The 27,401-nt window shown below is 39.6% G+C and overlaps 3 protein-coding genes across 3 annotated transcripts; 2 read left to right on the top strand and 1 right to left on the bottom strand.

Annotated features, from left to right (window-relative positions):
* Positions 1–267: 267 nt before the first annotated feature.
* Positions 268–12,774, bottom strand: LOC111338175 (tolloid-like protein 2). The gene is made up of 11 exons (XM_088733428.1): positions 12,643–12,774; positions 10,946–10,981; positions 9,243–9,614; positions 7,747–8,109; positions 6,668–7,030; positions 6,262–6,337; positions 5,170–5,549; positions 3,534–4,301; positions 2,688–3,068; positions 1,742–2,116; positions 268–1,197 (listed from the first exon to the last, which is right to left on the bottom strand). The coding sequence occupies exons 1-11, from the start codon at positions 12,656–12,658 to the stop codon at positions 998–1,000; spliced, it is 3,330 nt and encodes a 1,109-aa protein (XP_088589554.1). The 5' UTR covers positions 12,659–12,774; the 3' UTR covers positions 268–997.
* A 2,464-nt stretch (positions 12,775–15,238) lies between these two features.
* LOC148722883 (beta-2 adrenergic receptor-like) lies at positions 15,239–17,746 on the top strand. Its single transcript, XM_088733036.1, has one exon. It carries the CDS (start codon positions 15,585–15,587, stop codon positions 16,566–16,568), a length of 984 nt encoding a protein of 327 aa, XP_088589162.1. The 5' UTR covers positions 15,239–15,584; the 3' UTR covers positions 16,569–17,746.
* Positions 17,747–18,187: 441 nt separating this feature from the next.
* Positions 18,188–27,330, top strand: LOC111338165 (bone morphogenetic protein 1). Its single transcript, XM_022944596.2, has 7 exons — positions 18,188–18,476; positions 19,827–19,865; positions 21,188–21,568; positions 22,342–23,091; positions 24,079–24,471; positions 24,862–25,248; positions 26,400–27,330. Exons 1-7 carry the CDS (start codon positions 18,461–18,463, stop codon positions 26,570–26,572), a joined length of 2,139 nt encoding a protein of 712 aa, XP_022800331.2. The 5' UTR covers positions 18,188–18,460; the 3' UTR covers positions 26,573–27,330.
* The last annotated feature ends 71 nt before the right edge of the window (positions 27,331–27,401 follow it).

Below are 27,401 nucleotides of genomic sequence, written 5' to 3' on the forward strand. Positions count from 1 at the left end.
CAGGGAAAAGATTCTTTTTTAGAATATCAGTAGGTTTGTTAATGTCCTCGTGAAACCCTGACCAGGTGTTATTAATCTTGCAAGCCGTATCAACGAGTGTCTTAATGACACCCACTTTGTACGAATACGAGGTGAAGCTGAAATAATTAGTTAGTAACCCGGTGAAAGTTTTCTTGCGGTAAACCGTAGTTAGAGAGGAATTGGGGTCATGGTTGTCAATCAGGTTGTCAATCAGGTTGTCAATCAGATAGAATCGACCGATGGTGCTAAGATGACTCTAAACAGTTTATTAAATACGACCTCATCAGTAAACTGAAGAATCACGTGATTGGTTGCAAGTCGCGAGTGTTTTTACTTTTGCATCTGATTGGTTAAATAGATGGCCCTTGTTTATTCAACCAATCACAGAGCAAAGTAAAGCAGAACCAAAGCAACAACGGATTACATTCGAGTCGATTACAACTTGCTCTATTACTTCACCTCCTTTATGTTGAAAAAATCACCGTTGAAATCCCCGCTGTTAATAAAATTAATCATATGATAATATAATTGACTTTAGAAAAGCGATTACAATCAAGTTTCATTACTCTGTAAACTGTTTATGGTAAAATACAGCAATGAAATTACTTCATCTATCCGGGTTTCCTAAGCTTTAGGAATACTGTTTGGTGTTTTCAACACACGGTCCTCATGGTTACAGTCCAGGTTCCAATGATATTTCTGGGACGAGAGCCAGGGAACTGGATCTAGTTTTGGAAGTCGAGGCTCCACGATGACTCGACCCAGTTCTTTCTGGTCGCTTCTAAATTTGTCAAACCTGCGCAATTTTAGCGTAAGCCGGAAGTTAACATGATCATCGATGGTGTCATGTACTTTTCTTCGTTGCAGCTCTGAAATTTGGCATAGAGTAGGTATTCGAGAGGGCAGATCAGGAAGAAAAGGCCAAGGTTGTTTATTTTATCAGCTCTTAGAGTTATAAAGACCACTGTGTAGGTTTTCAAAAACTGCTTGTTTGGTTCCTGGCGCGTTCCCCTTCATGCCCAGGGTTGTCTGTGCCTTGCGTAGCTAAAACAACACCAGGTTGACCCTGGTTATGACTCTTGTTGCAATAACGGCAACTACCGGCAACTATAGTACACAGGAAAGAAAGTGCTCCAAGACAAATCCCAACGATCTTAAGAATACGAAGAGTTGAATCTGAAAGGAAAAAGGAAAAAGCAGGAAACATGGTTGCTGCTAGAACAGCAAAGTACCGTGAAAGCAATTTTTACCACCAGAGCACACTACGAGCTTTGAAAGGTTGCACCATAAGTCTGCTCTGTCGATGAACTCCAATTACAGACCTGGAGCCTGTTTCTCGAAAGTCCCGTTGCGCTGTTCTGTTTTCATTCGCGATGGGGCTTTAAAAAAGTTTTGAAAATTATAGAATAAATTTATCATCTAAAGAAACAAAATGGCCTGGTTAGGGTGCCACAACCTGCTCCTCTGTTCTTAAAATTTAAGATATGGCTTCGGGTCCGTTAAGTTACCGGGACTTTCGAGTAACGGGCCCCTGCTCACCATTTCATAGCAAAAACCCGCTAACTCATTCTATCATTCTTGCAAAATGACGCGCATAACGTACAACGCGCTGAAAACCGTAATGCACGCGCAAACCTTCCCTACGAAAAACAGCACGCACATTATAAATCTTTCCGGCCTGCCTTTTCTATTGCAAATTGGTCTCGCAATATTCACCTACCCTTTTTGGTTTTGTAGGTGGCCTTGAACCCAGGAAATTTCGTCTTGCCGCTTGATTTAAAAGCCACACGTAAGTTCCAAGAATCCGAGGTTATTTGCGAGGGTTTCTCTACTCCACAGTACTTTCCAACAAGGTCGCTGGTGCTGAACCACCCATCTCGCACCTCGACATAATCCTCAGAACAGTTGCTAGTCTGGGATACATTGAAGAACTCGAAAGACAATACAATTTTGGAATCAGTGTCTACACTAATGGACCAGATGCATTCTACAGAGTCGTCAGATGGCAGAGGGTAGTTGTAACTGGCCAGAGTTCCTGTCTCAGACTTCAACTTGATGATTAAGTTCCCCGCTGTGCAGGAAAACGGAGCGGGTACTACAAGAAAACGAGATGAAGGCCATGGAATTATGTAAAATTCGACTTTGCTTTTATAGCGAAAAATGTTATAAAAGTGCTTTCAGTCAAAAATAAGTGATCACACTCAAATCTACAATGCATAGCTCACAAACAGCTTCAACAGTGGTCGTGACAAAAAGGAAAAATCAAATGAGTCCAGCATGCGTTTTGCATAGCTCTTAGGTTGCTGGAGTTAGATTTGTAACGTCGTAAAACAGCAGCCAGGTTTCTAAGCAAGATTAAGAATGGCGGCATCCACAGGAAAAAAAAAATGAAGCAAATTTGAGTTTGCTCTAAAGAATCTCAAAAGGCTGTTGTGGTCATGATTTTATATACACTTTTCTGTGGTGAAGTAAGAGGCTTTTTCCGAGTTTCTGAAGCGCACATCTACTTTAGAAATTTGAATTATTCCGTTGCAACCTCAAAAAGAGTTGAGATCGTGATTCGGGAACGTGTGCTTTCGATCTAGAGGACGGACGAAGGCTGATTCATTTTCTCTAACAACAGTTACCTCTAGTAGAATAGCAACAATGATATCAGCAAAACTTACATTGGCTGACCATCTCAAAGAAAGCATCGAATCCGGTCCCGTACAAGAATTCATCCTTGTCGGAATGAAACCGCACCCAGAGATGGCGACCGCTGGAAAATACCGATCTTTCAAAGGAGCTTCCACAGAAATTCCTGAGCAAATCACTGGAGGAACTCTGGCCATCACGAATTTCCAAAGTTGTCTGTTTGCAAACGTACGCCAGTAAGAAAGAGGTTATTCTCAACTTGACAAAATGGCCCTCTGGGACTGATATGATCCACGTGCACCTCATATCGTTAGGAAATGTCTCTGGGTACAGCGGTGAAAACAGTCTTCCAGTTTTCCCGCTAAGAGGGATAACGTTATCTATTCCTTGAGTTTTACATGGTCCCATGGCGGCTAAAATGATAAAAGAGAGCCTCAAATATCCAAGCTTCATTGTCCGTGCCTTTTTCTGGCGCACAGTGGTAAATCCCCACAATACCGACATAAGAAAAAGCGGCTTTGTGTTCGAAAAGTCTCGAGTTTTCCTTTTCCCAACTTTTGTTTCCTTTTACAGATTTCTATGAAGGTTTCAAATCTTATTCTACTTTTCGTGAGACGACGGTTGTTCAATAAGTTTTCCTGAGAAATTTTGCGCGGGAAATGGGAGCGTAAGCGGCTGAAATTGATCCTATCGCGCATGCCCCATGTCTGACCGCTGTGTTTCAGTTTTGCTAGACCTATACATTACTCCACAGTCATTTGTTTCGTTTGACTCTCGAGTGAACAAGTTACGATTTGTTTTGGTTTTGCATGAAATTTTCAGACGAATCATAAAGCAAAGCTAAGTCAGATTGGACACCTGAAAATTACTCTACTTACGATCAGGAACTGCTTTGAAGCTTGCGTGGAATCCTGGGTATCTTCCTGAGCTGTCCGCCACAAAGTCCACTCTTACTACAGAACGGTTAGACTGAATCACTGCGGGTATCGATGAACCGCAAAATCTTCCAAGTAACTCATCAGCTAACAAATATGATTTTCCCTGTTTAATCTCAACATAGTCTGCAGCGCAGCCTCGCGATTTCTGTAACTCAAACGTGTGAAAAGTCAAATTCACGATAAATCCAGCTGGGACTTCAATAGTCCACGAACATTTAGCATCATTGGAGTAGGAAAGAGGGAACTGGTAACTAGCAAATTCACCATCAGTGCCTCGTAATGTTTTTGGCAGGCCATATTTGTCTGATTTGGCACAAGCGTATTTGGCAGGGATACTCTTAACAGTTTCGTATGTCGCCAAAAACCCTACAGTAGTAGAGGCATTCAGGAGATTTACATGGGTAACTAGCAAACTGCTTCCTCGCGAGTACACTTCTACATCGCTATGAGCTACATCACAGAATTTTTTGAGGGAAGTCCGAGTGGAATTTGCCGTATCAAAAATCTCCACATAACTGTAATCGCAGGGTGTTCCTGTGAATAACGACAGAAACGTAAGTTTTATCAAGTTCCCTTCGGATACTGATATATTCCAGTTACACTGGCCTTTTCCAGGGTAGAGGGGAAACCCTGGAGTTGCAAAGGTCATCCCCTCAGCCTCCATATGTACAGTGGTGTTGTTGCTTGGGATGCAAACCCCTGATGATTCTGTAAAAGTCAAATGGGATTCAGAGTTAGAAAAAAAAAAAAATAATAACACTCACACCCAAATAGACTCGAACGCAATCACAAGATATGTGCAGACACATGGAAGAAGACAACCAGCCCACAACAATGACTTCTGTTTCCCGGTACCCTTTTACTCTCAGCTAAGGTCAAAAGGTTCTTTTACAACGAAATATAATCGTTGTCTTATGATGCATTCACTTTCGATGTGGATCGCGATGTTTCGACTGCATACTGCGAGTCTTCGTGAACAAAAGTGCTCACAAAGATGAATACAGGCGACCTTTCTTACGATATAAATTGACCTTTTGTCTGTCACATCAGTTAATCAAGGCTAAACCTTGCAATACTGGTTATCTTAGCGACCAGATATAAGGGACCTTACACACTCGTGACAGTGACACGGTAGAAAACAGTGCGGATAGACAAATGCGCAACGAATTCCACGAGTAGCTCGATGTCTATAACGCGACCTTAACATCAGACCTCCTTTTCATACAAATGGACCTCTTAGTCTACTTAGGAGAAACCTTCGAAATGTTTTCTGGAGGTTCTCATTCTCGGACTGCCCAGAAACGACAAATTGTCAGGTTTTTTTTTTTTTTTGTAGGAGGACAACTCAATAATGTTCAAAGTTTTTAAACGTACTTGCAGCGCCTTAGTCGTGCTCGTTTGATTTAATCGTTTGTTTCAAAACATTCTCGATGTTGCCGCCGCTCTAGTACGTAAGATACCCGGGCCTATAAAGTCAGCACTTGGGAAGCGTTTTTTTTTTTTAAGTCACGCAAAGTTCCCTTCGTCACACATGACATTTTACGTGACGTTCCAACCTGTCCTCCTTTGCTCTTACCTGCAGGTATGGTGGTGTAATTTGCCATGAATCCCTGTCCAGGTTCAAAACCATACCCTTCTGATCCCTCGATACCAATCTCGTTTGTCATTGAGTAAAGTAGAAACGAAGGTTTCAGTCCACATACACGCGTTTGCGTTGGAATTCTTCTATTTATTGTAAAGAAAATAGTCAAACATGTTCCATATGGTGGAAGTCGAAAGGATAAAAAATCCACACGTAGAATATTTCCTTCAGGCGCTAATATTTTCCAGAAACACTGTTTTATCAATTCCCGCGGGTAGCTTGATGGATACTCCGGGCTTGTTATGACACCCGAAGGATTCTTCAACACAATATTCCTATTTTCATCCAAGGAGTTCTTAGATAAACAGGCGCCACTACAGATATAATAATAAAAACATTATCAACAAAATTCGATTAAAAAAACAGCTCCCTTCACCCGGGTTTTTAAAACGGCTTCTTCCGAAAGATAGCCTTGCTGGGTTGAAGGCTTATGGACAAGCAAAGATAAAAAAAAAATTAAGAATAAAACAAAAAGGGTTACATTTCTCTCGGGCCTTTGCTGTAATCACGTGGGAATCAAGCTAGAAGACTACCCGCATATAAGCTCACTTCCACGGTTTCAAAGGAGAGGCATTCCATAGAAACAGATAAATTTTTCATCTCCACCACATCAAAGTGCATATTGTAAAAATTAAGTCACTGGTGGGCGGCCACATTGCTAAGCAAAATACAAAATGGCGGCGCCCCGGCATACCCGATTTCTGGCAGTTTGGAAAAGGTTAGGCCAATTCTTGAAATTTCCAAACTCGGTCAGTGTTATGATTTTATATCAACCTTTCGATGGTAGAGATGAAAACTATGTTGCTTCCGGAACATAACTCTCCGTAAAGAAGACGACCAGATCGTCTGACATTTTGAGAATTTTTTGCGCGATCAAAAGCAACCAGGCGCTGTAAAAGTTATGACTACTCCCACGGGATACGGCCCAGGGTCTTAAAAGAAACTGAGAGGTATTACCATAGCAACATGGTCTTCATGAAGGATCTAGTCTCCAGGATTGATGTTCTTCTGGTCCGATGTACTTACCATATATTGGAATAACAGTTAATGCCTATTGTATCGGTGATTCGGTTATATAAGGCTTTCATATCGGGTTTACGACCTATAGGATAACTTGGTTTTATCGACTGAGTTAATAATGTAAATTGGCCTCCATAAAGAGCCTTTTAGAGCGTCAACCCTACGTCGCTCGAAACCTCAGCTTCGGAAACTTTCTACGGTAGTCAATTGACATTATTAGCTCCGTTGATGAAACGAAATTATCTTATATAACCCCAACCGACGTAGCACCTCCTTTTGAAACTTACCCTCTTTACGATCCATAGGGTTTGCCAGGAGCAACCCCATAAACCACGCCTTCCCTTTTCATCGACCCATCCCGACCATCCCCCATCAAATGTTCCTCAAAAATAAAGTTGCCCTGTGTAATTACCTGGAGTGACGGCCGAGTAAAAAGCATAAAATTCCTCTTCTATGTCAATCGTTTTAACTTCACTCTTGAAAATGATGTACAAACGGCGGAACTTGGAATATATAGTAGTTGAGTACGAACGTCCAGGCAGACGCGCAGTGAAACGGGCAACGAGGCTGATCGCAGAGCCATCCACATCGTAAATCGCTACACTGTCAAAGTACAGCTTGTACTTAAGACGCAGCGCCACGATGTGGTTCTCTGGCGCCGTGATATACCATCCACAGGTTGTGTTTAAGCGATAACCAAAAGGCACGGAGGGGCTAGAGAAGTTATGTTCCACAGGCGAAAAAGGAGCACTCAATGTGGTGTTGAAGGAACACTCTAGAAAGAATGATTATTGTGCACCGACTTTGAGAACTCTCAGTCAAGAGACACAATTTCGCATATAGTCCCTCCTTGGCCAGAGTTTGAAGCTTACAATACCCCTCCTGTTTAAAACTTCAAGTTGCAAACACGCCTCTCTCTAATAAGCCTCTTTCTCCCTCCCACTAAGGCAAAAATTTTATTATTGTTCTACATTTGGTCTCAGTAACAAGTACATGTACCTAAAAAGCCTTTGTAAGATTCTCTTTATATCAAAACATCTTAGATTTTTCAACACGAGAAACACATTTTATACACAGTAGTCATCAAAAAGTTGTTAAAAACAAAAAGTAATGACACACAGTCCATTCTGGCTCTCATAAATTACTTTTCAAAAGCCCCCCCGCCTAACACATCCCCTTTTCTACTCCCGAAGGATACGGCCTTGAGTCTTAAAATAGCCTGAGAGGTACAAACAAGCCGATCGGGTCCCTATGAGGGATCAAGTCTCTTAGCTTGACGTTCTCTTGCTCTGTTACACTTACTATTAAAGGCTTGCTGTATCAGTGTTTCGGTTTTGTACGGGTCTCATGTTTCGGGGCTATATACAATCCATAGGGTTTGGTAGAAGCACCCCATTGAAAACACCGCCCACCCCTACCCCCCTTCTTTATATCAACAGAACCTCATCGAGTGTCCCTCAATTCAAAACTGAATTTGCCCCTCATACATACTTGGAGTAATGGCAGAGTACGAAGCATAAAATCTTTCATCTGTGTCAACTGTTTTCACGTTACTTTTGAACAAGATGTATAAACGGCGGAACTTGGAATATATAGTGGCTCTGTACAAACGTCCTGGCACACGTGCAGTGAAACGGGCGACGAGGCTAGTCGCAGAGCCCTCCACATCATAAATCTCTAGGCTGTCCATGGATAGCTTGTACTTGAGATGCAGCACCACGCTGTGGTTCTCAGGCGCTGTGATGTACCATCCACATGTCGTGCTTAAGTGATAACCAAGGGGCCAGTAGGGACTCGAGAAGTTATGTTCCACAGGCGACAGGGAAGCATTCAATGTGGTGTTGAGTGAACACTCTAGAGAGAAAGATTGTCGTAAACGCTTTAAGAGCTTCAAGTTTCTAATATACAATCCCAGGCCAGAGGTTGAAGTTTCCAATACAGCCACCTCCCTGTCCAAAGCTCTAAGCTTCTTCTAATAAAATGATACATTAACATTTCTATATGGCGCAAATTAACATGTGTATAGGATCAAGTGCGCTTTACAATACTGTGCGGAAGACTTTACCAGACTGCCAGTGGCAGTTTACAATCAACAAAGGCGAATTTTTTTACAGATGCCCCCTCTCCCCAATTCAAAGTAACCAGGCCAGACCACATCACAGTAATCTCGTGATGTGCGTTCTTTAACGTCCCCTGCCTAATCGAATTATCTAATTAAAGATACAGGAGACGGAACCTAGGGTTTATTCGTCCTTATCCGAGAAGACTAGAATGTCTATCCATTTCTTGATATAATAGAAAGGTAGCACATTCTCCTCAGTTATTTTAAGACCACGAGTGTTGGTCCGGCCGGGGCTCGAACCTTCGACCTCCCGCACAACAGTCCAGCGCTCTTACCAATTGAGCTAACCGGGAGGCCCTATCTCTAATAAGTCCTGCTTCTTTCTCACAAAATCTCCAGAACTGTTATCCCTTCGGTCTCGGTCTCAGAAGAAAGCATTTAAAATCCGTTTTAAGTCTCTCTATATGTGTAGAATGATGTGAGTTAATTGGCCAAATACACCCCCTTTTCCTCAAAACTCCCCCACTTTCTAGTGAGCGCCCGTCTCTAAAAAGCCCCTTCTATGATGAGCCCCTGTTCCCTGAAGCCCCCTCACATCTGAACGCCCTTGAAATTAAGGTCTATTCAGAACATTTTCGGTATTTGGAACCACAGGAATTGCATGAATTCCGAACGGGGCTGTACTTAGCACTCTATATTAACGTACCAACTAAATTAAGACCCACCTTTCGAGCTACAGTCTTGGATAATTCTTGAACTAAAAGTCCAACTTTAAATGTCCGCAACTGTTTCGGAAAAACTAGGTTCGACAAATCTAGGCCGGTTCAACGTGCAAATTCTAACGCTTTCAAACAAACTGGCTCCCAGTTTCTATTTGCAACAAATTTAAAACCATCTTCATCTCTATAATTACGATTCCTCTTACCTTCAAATGGTATCGCCTTGTAAAAGATAAGAAAGAAGCTGTTAGAGTAAAGAGGTCCCCTTTTCGTCTCGATCCACACACTTCGGTCACTGGACGAGAACTTTATGATACTAAAGGAAACATTTAGACTGCAGTATTCTGCTATTAAACTACTTGACTCGCTTGGCCCGTCGTGTATCTTTAGGTACTCGTCACCACAGGCCCTATTAAAGAAGAAGATTCTCGCGTCAATGCTGAGTACCTTCCCAGCGGGTGCCGTGATGTTCCACTGGCAAGTAGAATTAAATGGAGGCGAAACAGTTCCATTTCCAAGTAGGCGGCTGTCTTCTGTGGCTGTTAAAGTGGCGGTCGAGCTCTGATTGGCAGTACAACCTGAAAATGTATTAAAATCATTGAAATATTAAGTTCAGGTAGGATTTCGAGAGAAAGTGCTTAAATCGATTAAAGAGTTTTTTACAACTCCTTTTCAGCAAACCCAAGAGCAGCTACAAAGATTCTGGGATCAAAATTGATGATATCTTACACCACAAAAATTTTTTTTTGCCTTCACCACCGCTGCTTCATTCCAAGAATCAATCAACAAGCCCTTTGTTAAAATGTTAGAATGCGCAAAAAGACTGGGATACCCCTGGGTGATTTGCGAGATAAAAGGGTGATAAGGGAGCCTCGGGGCTTTGAGATTGCCTCCTCCCTCTCCAAAATTTCCGGAACGAGCCATTGTACGTGAAATCCTTCGCGATTCGTTTCCTGCCCAGAGGTAGAACAAAAATACGATAAAACAAACACTTGTCGCTGATCTCGAGGAAACCAAATTTCAAACCAAACTGGTGATATACTTCTTCCTCCCTACCCATCCCCCACTCCAATATCACACCAGCTACCCGGTTAAGAGAAGATTTTGCCTCCTTATGTCCTTATGTTCAATTTACAGCCAATCTGCAGTTTGATAGCCAAATATATCATTCAGGCGGTGGAATGTCAGTCGGGCCTGTCGTAATGAATGATGAAAGATTGCTCACTCTTCAACGGTCTATCTAAACCAATACTCATGGTCTTAAAATAAGCGAGGAGAATTTGCTACCTTTCTATAATATCAAGAAATGGATAGATATTCTAGTCTTCTCGGATAAGGACGAATAAACCGTAGGCCCCGTCTCCTGCAGGGTTAGGGGTAGGAGACGTTAATTTCCCACGCACAGGATTACTGTGTGGTGGATGTCCTCCCCTGGGTGGGATAGGAGGGAAGGTGAGATTGTTACATGGACTGAAGCGGCTGCCAGAGGCGCCTGATAATGCTGACGCCCGATCTCAACCTTATCATTGTAACTAGACACGTTTGTTGTTTAGAGTGCTTAGGACTTTCTTTCTCTAAACAAGACCCAAAACTGTTTTATATTAAAACTGTAAATATGACTGGGTTTGTGGTATAAATGGTTGCGAACGGGCGGTAATGCATATTGTACGTACGCATTGCGCACCTGGAGTGATGTGCGCAGGTCAGAAGTACACGAGGCAAGGAATAAAGTTGCGTTTGCTTAACATCCTGAGTTATTGATTCTGCTACAATAATGCATGCTTTGGACGGAATGGTTTCAGTCGGTTAAAAATAATTCGAAACAAAATCATAAATACTACTTTTTGACTTGTATACAGCGTGCTTCAACAAGTGTTTTTTGTTTGTTGACTCCATATCTATAAAATACCTTCAGCAGTCAGTGATTTGAGCAGCAACAAAAAACCTGAAAAAGAAAATAATAAATATTATTATTTATTATCCAACGGTGCCTCGTAGAATACAAATAACGCGCGAGACGAGTACAAATATCACGCGATATTTGTACTACAGAAATTTCCGCGAAATTCGCTCGCACTGAATTAACAATTTGGCGTGTTGGATAATAAATCTCTTATTAGACGTTTTGTTGTGTATTATCGCTGAGTATTTTTACGAGTTGTGCCGTATTTTGACGAGCCCATAGGGCTCGTCAAAATACAAACAACGAGTAAAAATACTCAGCGATAATACACAACAAAATGTCTATTAAGATATATGTATTAAAACAGTGGATAGCCTTGAAGGCGCACTCTGATTGCCTAGTCAAACTCCGAATATCCTTTGCTATTTAGGTTTGCACCCGTGACAAGCGAAGAATCACTCAAATTAACGACGGTGGTGTATATTATCTCACTGTTTTAGTATATACTAAAACAACTATTCACCTCAGTGTCGGTGAGTTAGCGGTGAATATTTACCTCGCCGCTTCGCGGCTCGGTAAATATCCACCACTAACCACCTCCACTTCGGTGAATAGATTTTAAATATTAATTATGATAAATGTCTCAGATATTACGCCCTTTATAAAGTGAAATCAGGTTAGCATCGATACACCCACTATACTGTGCTTGCAAAGACGAAACCAAGATATTTCTCAGGATGTTTCACTACTTGACAACGAACGACAAAATAATTCAGATACGTTGCGTTATTTTGAGTTGTTTTGCTAGCGGAGGAAATTCGGATAAAATGTTTGGTTGGGTTGACGGAACTGAAGCAACAAAACGGAAAAAAAAAAAAAACCAAACAAGGATGGAAACTTGCAAAGGTTGGCGAAAATTAATACGGGTTTCAAGGTCTTCAAGGTATCGACTTAATTAAAAATGTACGCTGCATCATTGTAAACGTGACGAACTCCTTGTAGTATTTCGTAAGACAACAAGAATTCTCAGTTTCCTACGCACTTTGGTTCAAATTTGAAATACAAACACGACTTTAAAACATGTTGCATCATAAAATTCTAAGCGAAATACGGCTGGGATTGAGATGAGCGGAGGTGGCCATTTTGTTGAGCATATTAACTATGTGTTGAGCAATAAATTCAATATTCGTCGCTACCTCCATTGTGCATATGTCATTGTCTCATCAATTCTTCAATAAAGGTAGCGCACATCGAACATAACGTACATTCAGTACAGAAAGTCCTCAGAACAGAATGTCTCAATTTCCTTACTTTTGGGAAAGCATCTTTCTGTAACTACAAAACGACAGACCAGCCTAAAGCGCATACTAAATCTTCTCCTTGTACACACAAATTAAATAAAGCTACGAACGCTTGAATTTATGAGTGGCAGTTTTACTCAGTGAGAGCAATGAATAATTCGATTTAATTCGGTGAAACAGTTATTCAAGTCTCTGATTTTCGCGACTGATTATATAATTTATTTAGCCAGTTTCATTCCGGTAAAATTGACGCCGGTTTTAGTGTAACTATACCCACTGTAAACGAAGGGCGCGTGCATTATAATATATTCTAACACCTCAGATAAGTGGCTTTTCAGGTGCTCAGAAAATCTACCATTAGGGAACGAACGTGACTGCGCCGGCTTCATCGAATAAACTTACCAAAGTAAGGAAGCATCCTCTATTGCAGTCTAAAATTTCACGAAGGCAAACTCCATTTCTGACAAGGTCTGCAAATTAACGGCTTATCTTAGATCTGAGAGGACCATCATACGTGTCAAATGATGTCAAATTAGTTATGTATTACATGTCACGCAATGCAGTCAGTTACGATTCGTCACAGCTATTATTGTATCCCTGTTGGCCCCATACGTTGCCAAACTGAAGGGCGAAAGAAAAGAAAGATGAGTTGTAGGAAGTTGGAGACCGCCCTGTTTTAATGTTTTGTCGCTAAGTTGGACTTCATTTCCATTAAGTGAAAATGGATCTTTAATCACAACGCTAGCGCTCCGTACAGGCCCTTGGAAAGCAAATTGGACTAAAACGTTACCAGTTCTGGATTTTTGCTGTAATCAATACAACATACGCGAATAAAACCTTCCCTGGTTTGAACCCAATTAAATTAGGTTCCTATAGAAGGATTTTAGTTTGGAAATTGGTTTGCCACAGGGGAGTTGTCTTGGCCCACTATTATTTACAATTTACGCTGGAGAGCTACTTGAGATCGTCAAACCACACCTACCGACTGAAATGTGCTACGCTGACGATACTCAATTGTACATCTCTTTTAGTCCAAAGGAACAAACAGGCGAGGTTAAAGCCATGGCGAACATGGAAAAATGTATTAATGATATCCACAATTGGATGAAAGATGTCAAACTTAAATTGAATTCTGATAAAACTGAGCTGATATTTGTTGGCACAAAACAACAACTGGCCAAAGTAAAAACTACGCACCTCAGTGTAGGAAACGACCAGATTAGACCAAGTAAAGCAGTTAGGAACTTAGGGGTGTGGCTAGACCCATCACTAACAATGAACACTCATATAAATAAAACCTGTAGAACAGCTTTTTATCACCTATATAATAATACAAGAATCGATTGAAATTTTAATTTATGTATTAATTTATAGTCGTATCGGCTACTGCAATAGTTTATATTTTGGGCTGCCAGACTATCAAATCAATAATTTGGATATATCAACATTTCCATTTCAACTTCGTCGATATATCCAAATTATTTCGTTACCCCCACCGACGCAGCCCCAAACAGTTTCTTTAGAAACTATCAGCCTTTATCAAATCAATAACTTACAAAGAGCGCAAAATGCAGCGGCAAGGTTGATATTCATGGCTAGTAAATATTGTCACATTACTCTATTACTTTTTAAACTTCACTGGCTGCCCATTCGTCAACGTATTTTATTTAAGATCCTTCTGATCACATCTAAGGCTTTTCATGGGCTTTCGCCTAATTATATACTAGAACTAATTACGTAAGTTAAAGACCCCCGGAAGGTACAGATTACGATCTTGCAATGATGATCTATTACTGGAATTACCAAAAGTGAAGATGTACTCCACACTCCGTGACCGATCTTTTCAAACAGCCGCACCAAAACTTTGGAATGTTGTTCCATATTATATTAGAAATTCAAAATCGTTGAATCTTTTTAAAAAATATTTAAAGACGTATTAATTAAAGAGGCTTTTAGTTGTTAAATCGAATTACATTAGATTAGATTAATTATATATATTTTTGTACTTAAACTAGACTATTAAACATTTTTAGATAGTTTATTGACATATGTTTAGCATGTATATTATTTCATTCTTAGATTTTTTTCTTTTTCTATTTGTTGTTTTTTCAGTTAGATTTTTGTAACATTTTAGTTTCTGCGCTGATGAAAATGAGTATTGATATAAGCGCAACATAAGTTAATATTCTTAATAATAATACCACACCTTTGCAAATGATAACTTCCACTGAACCGCAATATTAAAACATATTCAGTGTCTCTTCGAAATTTACCATTTATTTCGGAAAGTTTCGAAAATAAAATGAAAAACATAGTTTGCCGTCGCTTTAATTTGTTCATCATGTGAAAATTCCAAAATTTCTTCTTTTTCTGTAAACTGATTTTCAGTGCCACTGTACAGTGTACACTTTTTTTCAAGCCGGCTTCCGCCTGCTCAAGGTCGATTCAATTTCCTCGCCGTACAAGCACAATTTATTTTTTCCAGTTTTACATTTAACACGTTTTATTATTTTGAGAAAAATTTTGAATTCCATTGACTGAGAGAGAGGTGTGATTCGGTCCTCGTTTAATTAAAAATAATGAAAGGAACACGGTTATTTTTTAGTTTCAAATAGCATAAGCCTAATGAACACCAAATGTAATAAACGGAACTTTTCCGTCGATCTATCAGTTTACTTGGGGCACTAAATCAGATGACGTAAATGGAATCGTTAAATTCATTTCAATTGAACTATCAAGAGGGTCTATCTAGGAGATATCTTATAAATTTTGAGAAATCCTGGCATGTTTTCTTGATCAGTCCGATATTTTTTCTTTTCGATGCACTATCTTACATAGTTTGCATTATAAAGACATCTCTCAAACTATTCTTATAATGTTGTAGGTTTTTTTATGTTTCTCAATTCAGTTTTGCAATTAAGCGCGGTGACGTAAAATAATTATTGTGATTATCTAGTCTTAGTAGGGGTTTGAATGTCCATTCAGAGACCATGCTAAGTGCAGTTTACAAATAGGCTGAAACTGAAACGGAACTGTGCGAGTTTGCATGTGAATTACTATTGACAGTGTAACCACTGTCACCACGAAACTGAAGCGAAGATTCATTCAAACAGGAAAAGTTATCGGCCTCATGTACGCTTGTAAATACAAATCAGGATAAAAAAGTCAAGTTATGCCATCGCTGGATGGACGATGGTAACTACCCGACGATCGATACGACATGAACCAGACGTCAAAAGTTAGCTAGTACTACGAAAGTTAAGACCTCAACTTGAAAACGTACGATTAGTGCCAGAACCTTTGCTTACAATCGAAACCTTTCATGAGTGTTTTTTTGTTGCAAGATGAACTCAAGTGTAAAGTTCTGCGTCGATTCTACATTGTCTAACGAATTGGCTCGCTTCAAGCTAACATCAACGATTTCTAACATCCTTGTAGGAGTATGCGTCACAAATGGTCTCTTATCGCCGATTGCAGTGATAGGAAACGGCCTCGTTCTCATTGTTATTCTGAAGTTCCCAAATCTTCAAACTAATTCGAATATTCTGATATTTTCGCTAGCTACAACAGACTTTCTCGTCGGTATGGTGGTCCAGCCGTCATTCATTATCTACATCGCTAGCAAATTAAGACTGGACTTCTCTTGCGTGGCTTTTATGTTGTACTTATTCACCGAGATCTTTAGTCTCGGCCTATCTATTTTAATGTTAACGCTTGTGTGCTGCGATAGATACTTTGCGATTGTCTATCCATACGAGTACATCAGTCGCGCCACAAAGAGTCGGGTCATAAAAGCTACGGTTATTTTCTGGGGCTCATGGCTTATGTTCAACGTTATATGCAGAGCAGTGAAAGTGAAAAACGACGAGTTTTTTTCACCGGTTGCCTCCATTGTGTTCGCAATAACTTTCAGTTTAAACATCGTTTTGAATTTCAAAATTTACCGCGTGGTGAGATTTCACAAACGGCAGATTCTTGCTCACAAACAAGCCACAATTGACCTCGAGACGCAAAAGAATTCCGAGGGACTAGATAAAAAAACTGACAACCCACGGGCGCGTTTACAAGACACGCGCTCGGCTGTCACAGTGCTGTTAATTTCCGGGGTACTGGTTATCTGTTATTTACCTCTCATGCTGACTTCGGTGGCAGATATGGTAGTAGACAGGGATGATATTTTTGATCACGTTATTTATCCATTAGCAGAGACTGTAGCATTTGTTAATTCTTCGTTGAATCCGTTTCTCTATTGTCTGCGGTTTAAGGAATTACGACTTAAAGTGGGTCAGCTTTTAAGGATTTCGACCGCCTCCGGTGAAAACAGCTGAGTTTATTTGAATATATGTACAATTATAGAATTAGGCATCGGATGTAATCTGTGAAGCTTTTATGCGATAACTATCTATAAGAGAGGTTTTTATCTAAAAGTTTCATATATGAAAGACGCTGAAACTTCTCTATTTCATAGCATCAAACTGCGACATTGTTGCTTTGCGCAAACCCTGCTAAACAAGCTTGCTCCCAAGCTCTCTCCTATTTTCGCCCAGTGGCGCAGGGGCGAGAGGGCAACTTGGGAGAGAAATATCTTGGGTCTCTCTCTCGTTTCGGGGAGCGGGATAAATTGACAAACTTTGATATTAGACAAAGTCACATTTTTTTTATAACTCCGTTAACAGTAAAAAGTTCTTAAAACCTAATCCTTACCCAAAAAGTTCTGCCAAAAAGCAATAAACTTAGTGAGGGACTTGCGGAGAGAAAACAGATGATGGATATCAGTTGGCCCATCGAAACATGTGGATGATTTGCTTTACCTGCACGCTCGGGTAGGCAGCGATAGAACTGCTGACTTAATTGTTTTAGTAAACTTCATCTTAACATAGACCAGCATTTTTCTCTTCTTTGCCCTTTTCAAAGAGCGCATATAATAATTTTTAACACATTTCTCAGTATTTCTTTTCCCTGCTACTTTAAACCTTTCTTCTGCTATGTAATTTTAGAATATTCTTTAATAACAATTCCGACTTCTGATTGTCACTGCTACCTTTTTACCATCAGTTGTACCTATATAACTATAAGATTTATATAATCTCGTTAGAATTCTTGAAAATAGAAATTTCGCTTGATTTGATAGCACGAAAACAAAGTAAGTACGTGTCTTAAGTATAATTGCTCTGGTGATCATAGAGATGTGCGCACTCTGATTGGTCGAGGATTGCGTTATATTTAACAATTATTCCACGAGCGCGCGTTGGATATGAGATGATAGATAGCCAACGAGGCGCGTAGCGCCGAGTTGGCTATAATCATCTCATATCGACCAAGCGCTAGTGGAATAATTGTTTTATTAAAAACGCCCCCAAGATATTAGACAAATCTTACCAAATCTTAAATTTTTTAGCTCCCTTTTTATTTTAACCCGACGCGCACGCCACCATATTTGTAGATTATGGTATATTGGCTCATATACCATAATGGCTAAGCCAATAAAAAGTCTTGAATTGCATTATCCAATGATCCAGTTTTTAATAAAATATCGTTATAATCACCTCGTGCGAGGTAATTATGATAGGAGCGCTAAATTTCAAAATGGCTGCCTCGGGTTTTGTCAGTGTCACCGAGGAACCGATGAACGCGTTAAAGAAAACTAATTTCTGAAGAGCACAGAAGATGCAAATAACTTTGGGGAAACACTTTTCAAAAGAAAAATACGAAGTTTTTGCTGATTGAATTAAATTAAATTGTTAAATTATAATGGAAACTGGCTCTTTATCTCGATAAGAGTAATCGAAATAATTGAAACAATATGGTTTTAACATCAAAACGAATATTTACAACAGAATTCGAAAGCACCTCAACAATCATACTGAAACAATTATCCGCCTCTGGCTTAGTGAATAATGTTGAAAAATGTCAACCTGATGAGGAAACTCTGCATCATCTTATACCACACACATAACTGCGAAAGGCTCGAGAGGAGCTTGTGTTAAATTACATGCAATGCAAAGGGCTTAAAAGGTCAAGGACGAAAATAGCACTAATTTCCTAAGGCTAGAAACTGCATGGTGACATTTATTTGGTAAATGGAAACAGTACACTGACATAAGCCGGAAAAAAGAGCTGTTTGAACCATAAAAACACTTGCGTGACTTTGGATTTCATTTTGAAGAAGAGAGCAGAATATTTTTGCTGTCCCACCGTCTGTGAGCTCTTGAAAACAGCAATGTCCTTCGTTTTAGGTGGGTACAAACATTACCAACGATTTCAATCCACTACCTTAGAATCCATTATGGTAATGTTTCGTTGTAATTGTATTTCCTTTCTCGGATTCGCACGCCTCGACAGCTGAATTAGCAGCTGTAAATACTTTCTTGTTTACATGTCTTTTAGTGAAGAGGATCCCTGATTTTCTCGCATTAAATGACCCAGATTGAACTCAAGTACACGAGAGATTATATCTCTCATAATTACCGAACTTAATAGAAATAATCTTACCAGAAGATATACTTACTTTACACATCTTTTCTGCAAGATTTTGTACAAAACAATAACTCATAGAGGCTTGCTGGGCGTTTTTGTACATGATAAAAATTTAATGTGATATTCATGAGCAATCGCTGAACAGTAACTGAACCTCACCCTGGGATCGCGGGGTGCAAGTGACATGTAGACTTGGGCTGAAATGTTTTCTTAAACCTTTGAAATTTGTTTCACTGTTACACTTGTAATTAGATTCTCCATGTCGGTTCTCCTCACAAAATCGAGACATTTGTTTTATTTATTTAGCAGGGCCCAGTTGTATAAAGGCCAGATAACACTATTTATTACATCCATTTTGAAATCACTGGTGGTCCCTGTAGTCTGATTGGCTCTAATTGGTGCAATTTATTCACGAATCCCACCATTTTTTGCTCTGAATTGCATCATTTCACGCTTGACTGAGTTTTTGACACTTGACGTCAGTCTTTCTGTTTTGCATACAAAATAAGATGTAAAAGCGTTTCCAGTTCCACTTATTTAAAAACCAGCTCAGTACTGCATCAGTAAAATATTTGAATTGGCCAAGTCCTGTGTTTGGGCGTTTTCAAAATGGATATAATAAAGTGGTAATTGAACCTTGTGTTGTGCAATTTTGGTCTGAAATCATACTTGTGATTTAAAAACGAACTCGCGCTGCCCACTCTTTCAATTTTGAAATCACACATAATTTCAGCCCAAATTGTACTCCACTCAGTTTAATTACCATTATTTAACAGATGAATTGCTATCTAGTGGATAAGTGGTGGCAAAACAAACTGCGTTATCCAACCTTCACACACCAAAAAACTTTTTGAAATTAAAAAAATTATACTGGAAACAGGTAAAATCTTTGAATGTTGTTTACAAGAAAATGTGCAATGGCAGAAAGGAGAATTAAGTCTGGGATCAAGGCTTCAAATGTCTGCAAGTTTATTCCTCAAGCTTTTTCCGTGCCACTTTGATTATTGGGGGCCATATTTCAAGCAATAATTAACATTTATTTAACAACTGTTGTTATCTGAAATTTCTAAGAAAAAACCAGTAAACCATATCATGTTTTTTTCTTTCAGTGTTTTGTTCGCTGCTCTGCAAATTAGCAGTGACTGAAGGTAATCTATTTAAAATCATTGAACACAATCTACTTGTGATAGATATAAGCTTTGCTACCAAAGCTGAAGCAGAATCTATTTGAGAAGTCTTGAATACCTCTCAAGACATGGAAAACAAACTAAACAGTATGCTATGGGAGACTGAACTGCAAACATAAACTTCAGCACTGTGGTTTTCACCCTTTATTATTACTGATTTTTAAATCTATCTCCTGTAGGGACTATTATTACTTGTAGTTAACAGTTTTTTTTTTTTTTTCTTTCAAATTTACAAACTTTATTCCATGCACATCAGTTTTCCATCTCCACCCGCAAATAGCAAAAGCTAGATGAGGCGGGCGGAGAGGTAAGGTTACAGCAGTCATAACAGATAATATAATAATTGTAAAGTAACTAACTACCTACCTAACTAACTAACTAATAATTGTAAAGTAACTACGTAAACTATCTGGATAAATAAGAATTACTGAAAAACAAGCTAGGGTTACAAAATATATAGTCTTACAGAATAGTATTACAATCAAATTTACTCCTAACAGAACCTATTGATTATTTATAGTACATTGAATTCAAGGATACAGAATTTGCCATTTTTTGTTGAAGAATGGGCACTTCGATCAAAGTTATCCATCAAATTTATCCATCAAAGTTATCCATGAAACCTATACCAGTAGCCTTAACACTGCTACGTGAAGGTAATAGGGCTGAGTGGTGTAAGGCCATCCTTGGACATGTAACAAGTAAATAAATAAATATTAAATAAATATGTTAATTGAAGTTCCCCCATAGGGGCTTTTCAGCCACAAAGTAGACTAACTAAGTGATTGAAAATCCCAACTGGCAGGAGGCAGACCAGTGGGCTATTTACAGAGCGCAGCTGAGGAGTTGAACTAGGGGCAACCGAGAACAAATCCAGTGAGTGGCGGGGTGGAGGACCTGAAACTGGGACACCAGATTACCAGTCCAGCACCCTAACCACTCAGCCACGCTGCCTCCACCTACGATGTAATCTGTTGGTCCTGGGTTCCAGTCCTACATGCTGCTACTCAATGAATTGGTTATGATTCACCCTAAGTTCAATGTCTTGGTTGCACATTGTATGTAACCAAATGGTCTGCCTCAAGCTAGCCAGTTAATATTTTTGAAGCCATATTTATTTACAATGTTTCCAATTCATTTGTAATGGCCCTGGAAAGTACCATTGGAGGAGTTTCAATTACATGTAATGTTATTATTATTATTATTATTATTATTATTATTATTATTACTATTATTATTATTATTGTTGTTGTTAATTATTGTGAATTTTTCTCTCCTAACAGGGCTTTCTTGTTCTTATTCAAATTCTCGTGACCAAAACATGAACATTTTATTACAAAGTTCATCAGGAGTCTTTGAAAGCCCAGGATATCCAGACGGCTACTCCTTTGACCTAATAAGCCAGTGCCGCTGGAAGCTAATAGCCCCACCTGGTAGAATGGTTCGCTTGACATTTCTGAGTTTTCAAATGAATGATTATGATCAAGTGGAAATAAAAGATCGTGGCGATAACTGGAGCACCTATCGCTCAATAATTCGATCTGGTTATTTGCCTACATTTACTGTATTCTCTACTGGACAACAGCTTGAGGTTAAAGTTTCAGGAAATCCTGGAAAAACTGGACCAGGATTCTTTGCAAATTATACAATGATACCTGCTGCAGGTAAGGATAAAGATATTCTAGTATGGCATGTCATTAATTACAATTATGTCAGTCCACTTTGTGCATGTTAGTCTGTTAGAGAAATTAATGGTAGGAATAAATATGTTCAAATTTGATGGATGGGTGGGTAGATATAATGTAAATACAGTCAATTTTGTTGGTTAGGTTTAATATATCTTTTTGTAAATACTTTTGGCAAAAAGTCATCAGTTTATGCACAAGGATTTGAGAATTATCAGCTTTTATTCATGCATGATATTGATTAGATGATACACCTGTAGGTGTTCTCTTTCATGTTATTCAGTTTTATTTTTGTCTCATGATTAAAAATTTATCTTTTATTTAACTGGACTCTCAGCCTAGTTTCCAGATAAGCCAGGTTTGACTGTATAGAGACAGGTTGAAAGACAGACAGACTCACATACAGAGTGACATAGACCTGGCAGAAAGACAGACAGGCTAGATAAATAGATAGTCAGATAGTCAGACAGACCCTGAAATATAGACACTTAACAGCCACAGATAAACAGACAGACAGACAGATTAACAAATAGATAGATTGATGAACATACAGGCCAAAATGTTCTATCAAAGGTGCTAACCCAGACCCCTCGTACACCTTTACTAAGAACTTTGCATCCCTTTCCCAACCTTTTGTTAGCTATACTCTCATTGGTGTTGAGAATTTCCTTTTAGATCCTTATAAAGAATTAAATTTAAGCAATTTTGTACAGGTGTGTAATGTGTCCTTTCTTTTCCTTTTTTTTGTTAAGTTTCACATGGAAAATGCAACCCTGAAAAAAATACTACTGTGCAGCTGACCGGTGAAGGAATGAGTTTTTTTACTCCAGGATTTCCAATGTACCTGGGGAAAGGAGCTGCTTGTGTTTGGAACATCACAGTATCCCGTGGAAAGTTTATTAAGCTGACATTTTGGAGTTTCAGGGCCTCAGGATGTGACGGGAACTATGCTAATGTTTCGGAGGTAACAAATGGTACACAGACATTCTTAAACAAGTTCTGTTCTAGTCAAGATGGAACAGATCAGGTGGTGTATTCAACAGGACACAACTTAGTTGTCTCTGGACTGTTCAAGAAAGGAGGATTTGTTGCAACCTTTGAGGCAGTGAGCTCCATTCCTGGTGGAGATTCTTGTCTCAATGATCGGGAAATAGAGCTTAGTAAAAATTCTAGTGAATTCGCAAGTTATGGCTTTCCCAATCTCTACCCCAACGATGCCAAATGTACCTGGACAATAACGGCCCCCCCTGGGTATCTTATTCAATTGACTTTTAACTCATTCAACTTGGAGCCTTCTCAAAATTGTAAGAAGGATTTTGTGAAAGTTGAGGAAGGTGCACTCTATTTTGGTTATCCAGGTAATACTGTTCTTGGCATGTTCTGTGGTTCTTCTTTACCACCAGTTATTCGGTCAAAGTTTTCAACAATGTATGTAGATTTTGAGACGGACAGTTCAGGAATGTACCGAGGATTTCATGCAAGCTTCATGACTTTTCCTGACCGTGAGTACTAAAAACGTATTTTATTGTTTTCAAGATATCCTTGATTTTAATTAAATTCAAATATTTTTTCCTGTGCACCATTGGTCACACAACTGAATATGTGCAGTAAAAAGTGAGGAGAAGGCATAGATTTTCCCACAGTGATGCTTGCAAATTGGCAAATCTTTCATCCAATGAAAGTATGCCTTCAAGAGTTGATTCAGTTTCAGGAGAATGCACTGCTGTCATTACAAGAGATGAGAAAAACCTTCTTGTTTGGAAAGTCGCTTTGAATTTCATAGTCAATATCTGTTTTCAATGTCACCTGCTTTTAAGAAAGGGGTTTCTTTCTCTCCTCAAATGCCTGAGCAAAGAAAAATATTCTGAGTCCTCATAAGGAATTGAGCCTCAGACTATTGGTTTAATTTTTCAAAAATTATCATCACCCATTTACTATTTTTTTTCAAAACCAATATTATTATCGATGATGTAGATGAGTATGTTGAATTTTAAGCCTGGTGTTTAAGTGGAAGAAGATATTATCCATTGAATGGCACAGTTATACCCATAGAAACCTGAGAAAACTCAGAGTGCTCCCAATAAGATTGGAACCTATGACCCTCTGTTTAGTACTTCGGATGCTCTACCACTGAGCAAAAGGAGACTCATGTCATATTAGGTCCATAGTGACAAATATCTTGCATACTACATTCATCCATCTTCATTTACATCATCATTGCACTTAAGCATCACATATTGACATTGGTCTCTGAGCTTTGCGCTGGAAGTTTCTCACCATGGACTTAGTTAAATGGCCTTGCTCTCACGAATCTCCTACAGCCCTGTGGGTAGGGTGCCTTCAGTACCAATCAGTGGAGTCATAGGTTCGACTTCCATTTGGAGCTCTTGGAGTTTTTTTTTGTTTTGTTTTTCTGAGTATGCTTGTGAACATCTTCTTTCCATACTATGGTTTTACTATAATTGTTTTTTGTTTGTTTTTTTCTTCAGCGGGTGTGGGACCCTGCAAACTTGAAGGAGTTGACAATGTTTTTCGAGTGACCGACAGCAAAGGAGAAATTTTTTCGCCCAAATTTCCTCCGGGGACCCCTCCCAGGGACATGATGTGCACATGGACAATCACGGTACCTGAGAGACACTTTGTCAGGTTCAACTTGATTGAATACAAGTTTCATAACTACTGTGGCAAATGGAACACCAGCCTTGAAATTCGTGATGGGGGGAGTTCAGCCAGCAATTTGTTAAAGTTATACTGTGAAGACACCTTTTATGGACTAGAGCTCTTCTCCAGCGGTCGGCAACTTTGGGTTAGGTTCCAGTCCCCCAAGGCTGATTGGTCGTTTTTGCCTCGGTTCAGTGCAGTTTTTGAAGCAGTGAAACAATGTAAGGCTTTTTCTATTGTGAGCTGTTGAATTTCTCGCGATGCTGATGTTAGTTGCGAATACAAAAGAGACAGTAATTGCAAAGGAAAATCATGTTTTCGGCATGTTTTCCGTGCAGAATAAACCTGGGCCGTAACTTTCAGTACGGACCTTAAATTCGGTTAACTCGGCAAGCTCGGGAAAATACTTGCAACCAAGTCACGCTGGTCTTGTTTTTACCTCTAACTGGTCGAGAACGTTTGTTGGTTTTTCTAGAACAGTGACGCACAGTAGTTATCAAAGACAAATGCAACACAATGAAATACTGGATATTTTATACTCAACTGAATAGTGCTCTTTCATGTTATGTTCAAGAGAGGAAAATGTCTAATTTTTATGTTTATATTTTCAGTACCAGCCCCTTACTCTTGCGTGACAAATACGCGCAACTTTGAACTGTCGTCGGAGACTGGTGCCCTAGCCAGCTACAACTACCCACTGGCGTATGATCTGCCGATTGGGGTTGACTGTACCTGGACAATTAGGACTGGGAAACTGAAAAAAATCCAACTGTCGTTTGACTCGTTCAATCTAACAGACACCAAACCAGAGTGTTCGCATTCTGATTACGTTGAGGTCGGAGATGGAGAATGGTCAGGGGTTTGGACACTGATTGGAAGATTCTGTGGATCGCAGATGCCTCCAGTTATAAACTCAAATAAGTCCACCATGTTGGTCAGGTTCGTGACCACTGGAAAGACAAAACATCCCGGATTTAAAGCGAGTTACAAATCAGTTGGTCAGTATGAGTACTGTGCGGCATGAAAATTCTTTGGCTTTTGAGTTTTGCGTATTTTACGAATTGCAGAAACGTCACCAGGGGGAGGTGCAAGGGTGCCCGTGCGCCCCTTACCCCTCCCCCCGCATTGTAAGATGATATCGTTTGTACTATTCCAAAACACACGATCCATATCATTATGTGAAAAAGCGCGAATCCGCAGAACCTACACGGCATGAGAAATATCCCCAGCAGTAAAACGAAGCCGGGATGTAGCCATGACTGTAGGGTGGGTAGGGGGGGTAATCTGGGTGTTATTCGTCTGAATCACCTCCCCCCCCCTCTCTTTTAAAGATATCCTAGCCACTCCTCTTTAAGGGTAAGAGAATCTGGTAGAAATTTCTGAGGGTGGATTCTGGGGCGTTTATTTCGTTTGCTCAAACCACTACTGTACCCCATGGTTCGTACAATCTTGAAAAGGTCTTGAATTTTAACGGTCGTCTTGAAAAGTCCTTGAATTTGGTCAAGTCCTTGAAAAGTACTCGATTTCTTTAGTAGGTCATGAAAAGTCTTTGAAATTTAGCAACTTCTGTGCGCCTTATCGCTGTTCTGATAAATTAAACGATTTTGCTATGGAAAATTTGTCCACTAGTAACTACCAAAAAGCGAAAATGGTCGGTATAAAACGCGAGTGGTACATGAATGAAAGTTGGATGTGTGCCTCAATTTTATGCGCAAGGCCTCCGATGTGGGGTAGTCCGCCATGTGGTTTTGTTTTAAGGGGCAACGTAAACATGTAGTGGTTTGTCTATGTTTTGGTCGATAAATTTTTCATTTCCCTTTGTTTTCAATTTAATTGAGCGATGGGCAAATGTGTATTCAATCGTAAATGGTTTAGATTTATGAATAAAACTTAGTCCTTGAAAACCATTTTTTGTCCTTGAAAATTCCTTGAATTTTGTTTGTCTGAAGTTGTACGAACCATGGTACCCGCAAATGAAGTGGTTGTCGCCCTTCCTATGTCTTTCTCACAGGGCCTGAAAATTGTCCCATTCCCCGTCCCCTTCTTACTCCCTTCTCTCTCTTTTCCCTTTTTTCTTCTTTCCCCTTTCTTTCTTCTCCTTTGTTAGAACGAAGCCATGACTTGTTGCTGTTTTTGTTACTTTCCCCAGTGGCCACTGAAGGCATTCTGGTAATATTGGCAGGTTGTCTCGGTGGGGTTCTTCTTTGCTTAGTGATTGGAATTGGATGTCACAGATATTGCAGGTCACGTCGAGAACGAGCTACACGCGATGGCGGAATTGAAGTTGTTCCGTTGCACGAAGAGAAGGCCGCTGAATTGTGAATTGGCCTTTCTATGTGTGTTCGCCCTTCACTCCTGGACCTTTCACAGGAGCCTCTTTATATGAACCATGGATTCTAGGATCAATGTTGCTTCAGTGACGCTAAAGCTGCACGTGATGTTTTAAAAAAATGAAAGGACTAAAAAAAACCCATGATATAACGAGTACCTCTGTTAACAGACAAGTAGTTAAAGTCCCTTGCTCATCTAGCTTGTGGCAATATTTTGCCACCACGTTATTTGAAAGTATGAGCCGTCCGCCTAAAGCTTAGTCCCTCCGAGCAAGCCAAATGAAGGGCGACGTTCTTGCAGCATTTGACAGCTGCAAGTCGATCTTGTGTTCTGCGTACACTGTAAGAACATGGGTGGAAAGAAGAGACTTTTCCTACTTTAGAAATTATCCCTGGTGTTCAAAAAAGAGGGAAGAAAAGGATAAAATTACAACAGGGGGTAACTATTCCTAACCGAGGGTAAAGCTGGGTTAAGTTTGGATGATCATATTCTAAAAAATATTTATAATAGTAATATTACTTAATAATTCCTTTTCATTTTGTTCACATTACTGAATTCATAACATGAGAATGAAATGGACATATGTAACCACAGTCAAACAGTACTATTAAATGAAAAGGTGGCTATAATTACACATAAAGTGTCCTCAAAACGTACGTATGTTGTTATGAGTTAGATTGTTATTAAGCACCACTCGTGTAGTATTGTGATCGGAAAATAGATTGCTCCTGGCCTTCAAACCCCCTTTACACGTGAAGTACTTTGTTGAGTCATACAATCGGCACACTGAAACGTTTTTTTATCGTTATTTCGAATTCCT

The sequence above is a fragment of the Stylophora pistillata genome, chromosome 9, assembly GCF_964205215.1.
Source record: "Stylophora pistillata chromosome 9, jaStyPist1.2, whole genome shotgun sequence".
Taxonomy (NCBI): Eukaryota; Metazoa; Cnidaria; class Anthozoa; order Scleractinia; family Pocilloporidae; genus Stylophora; species Stylophora pistillata.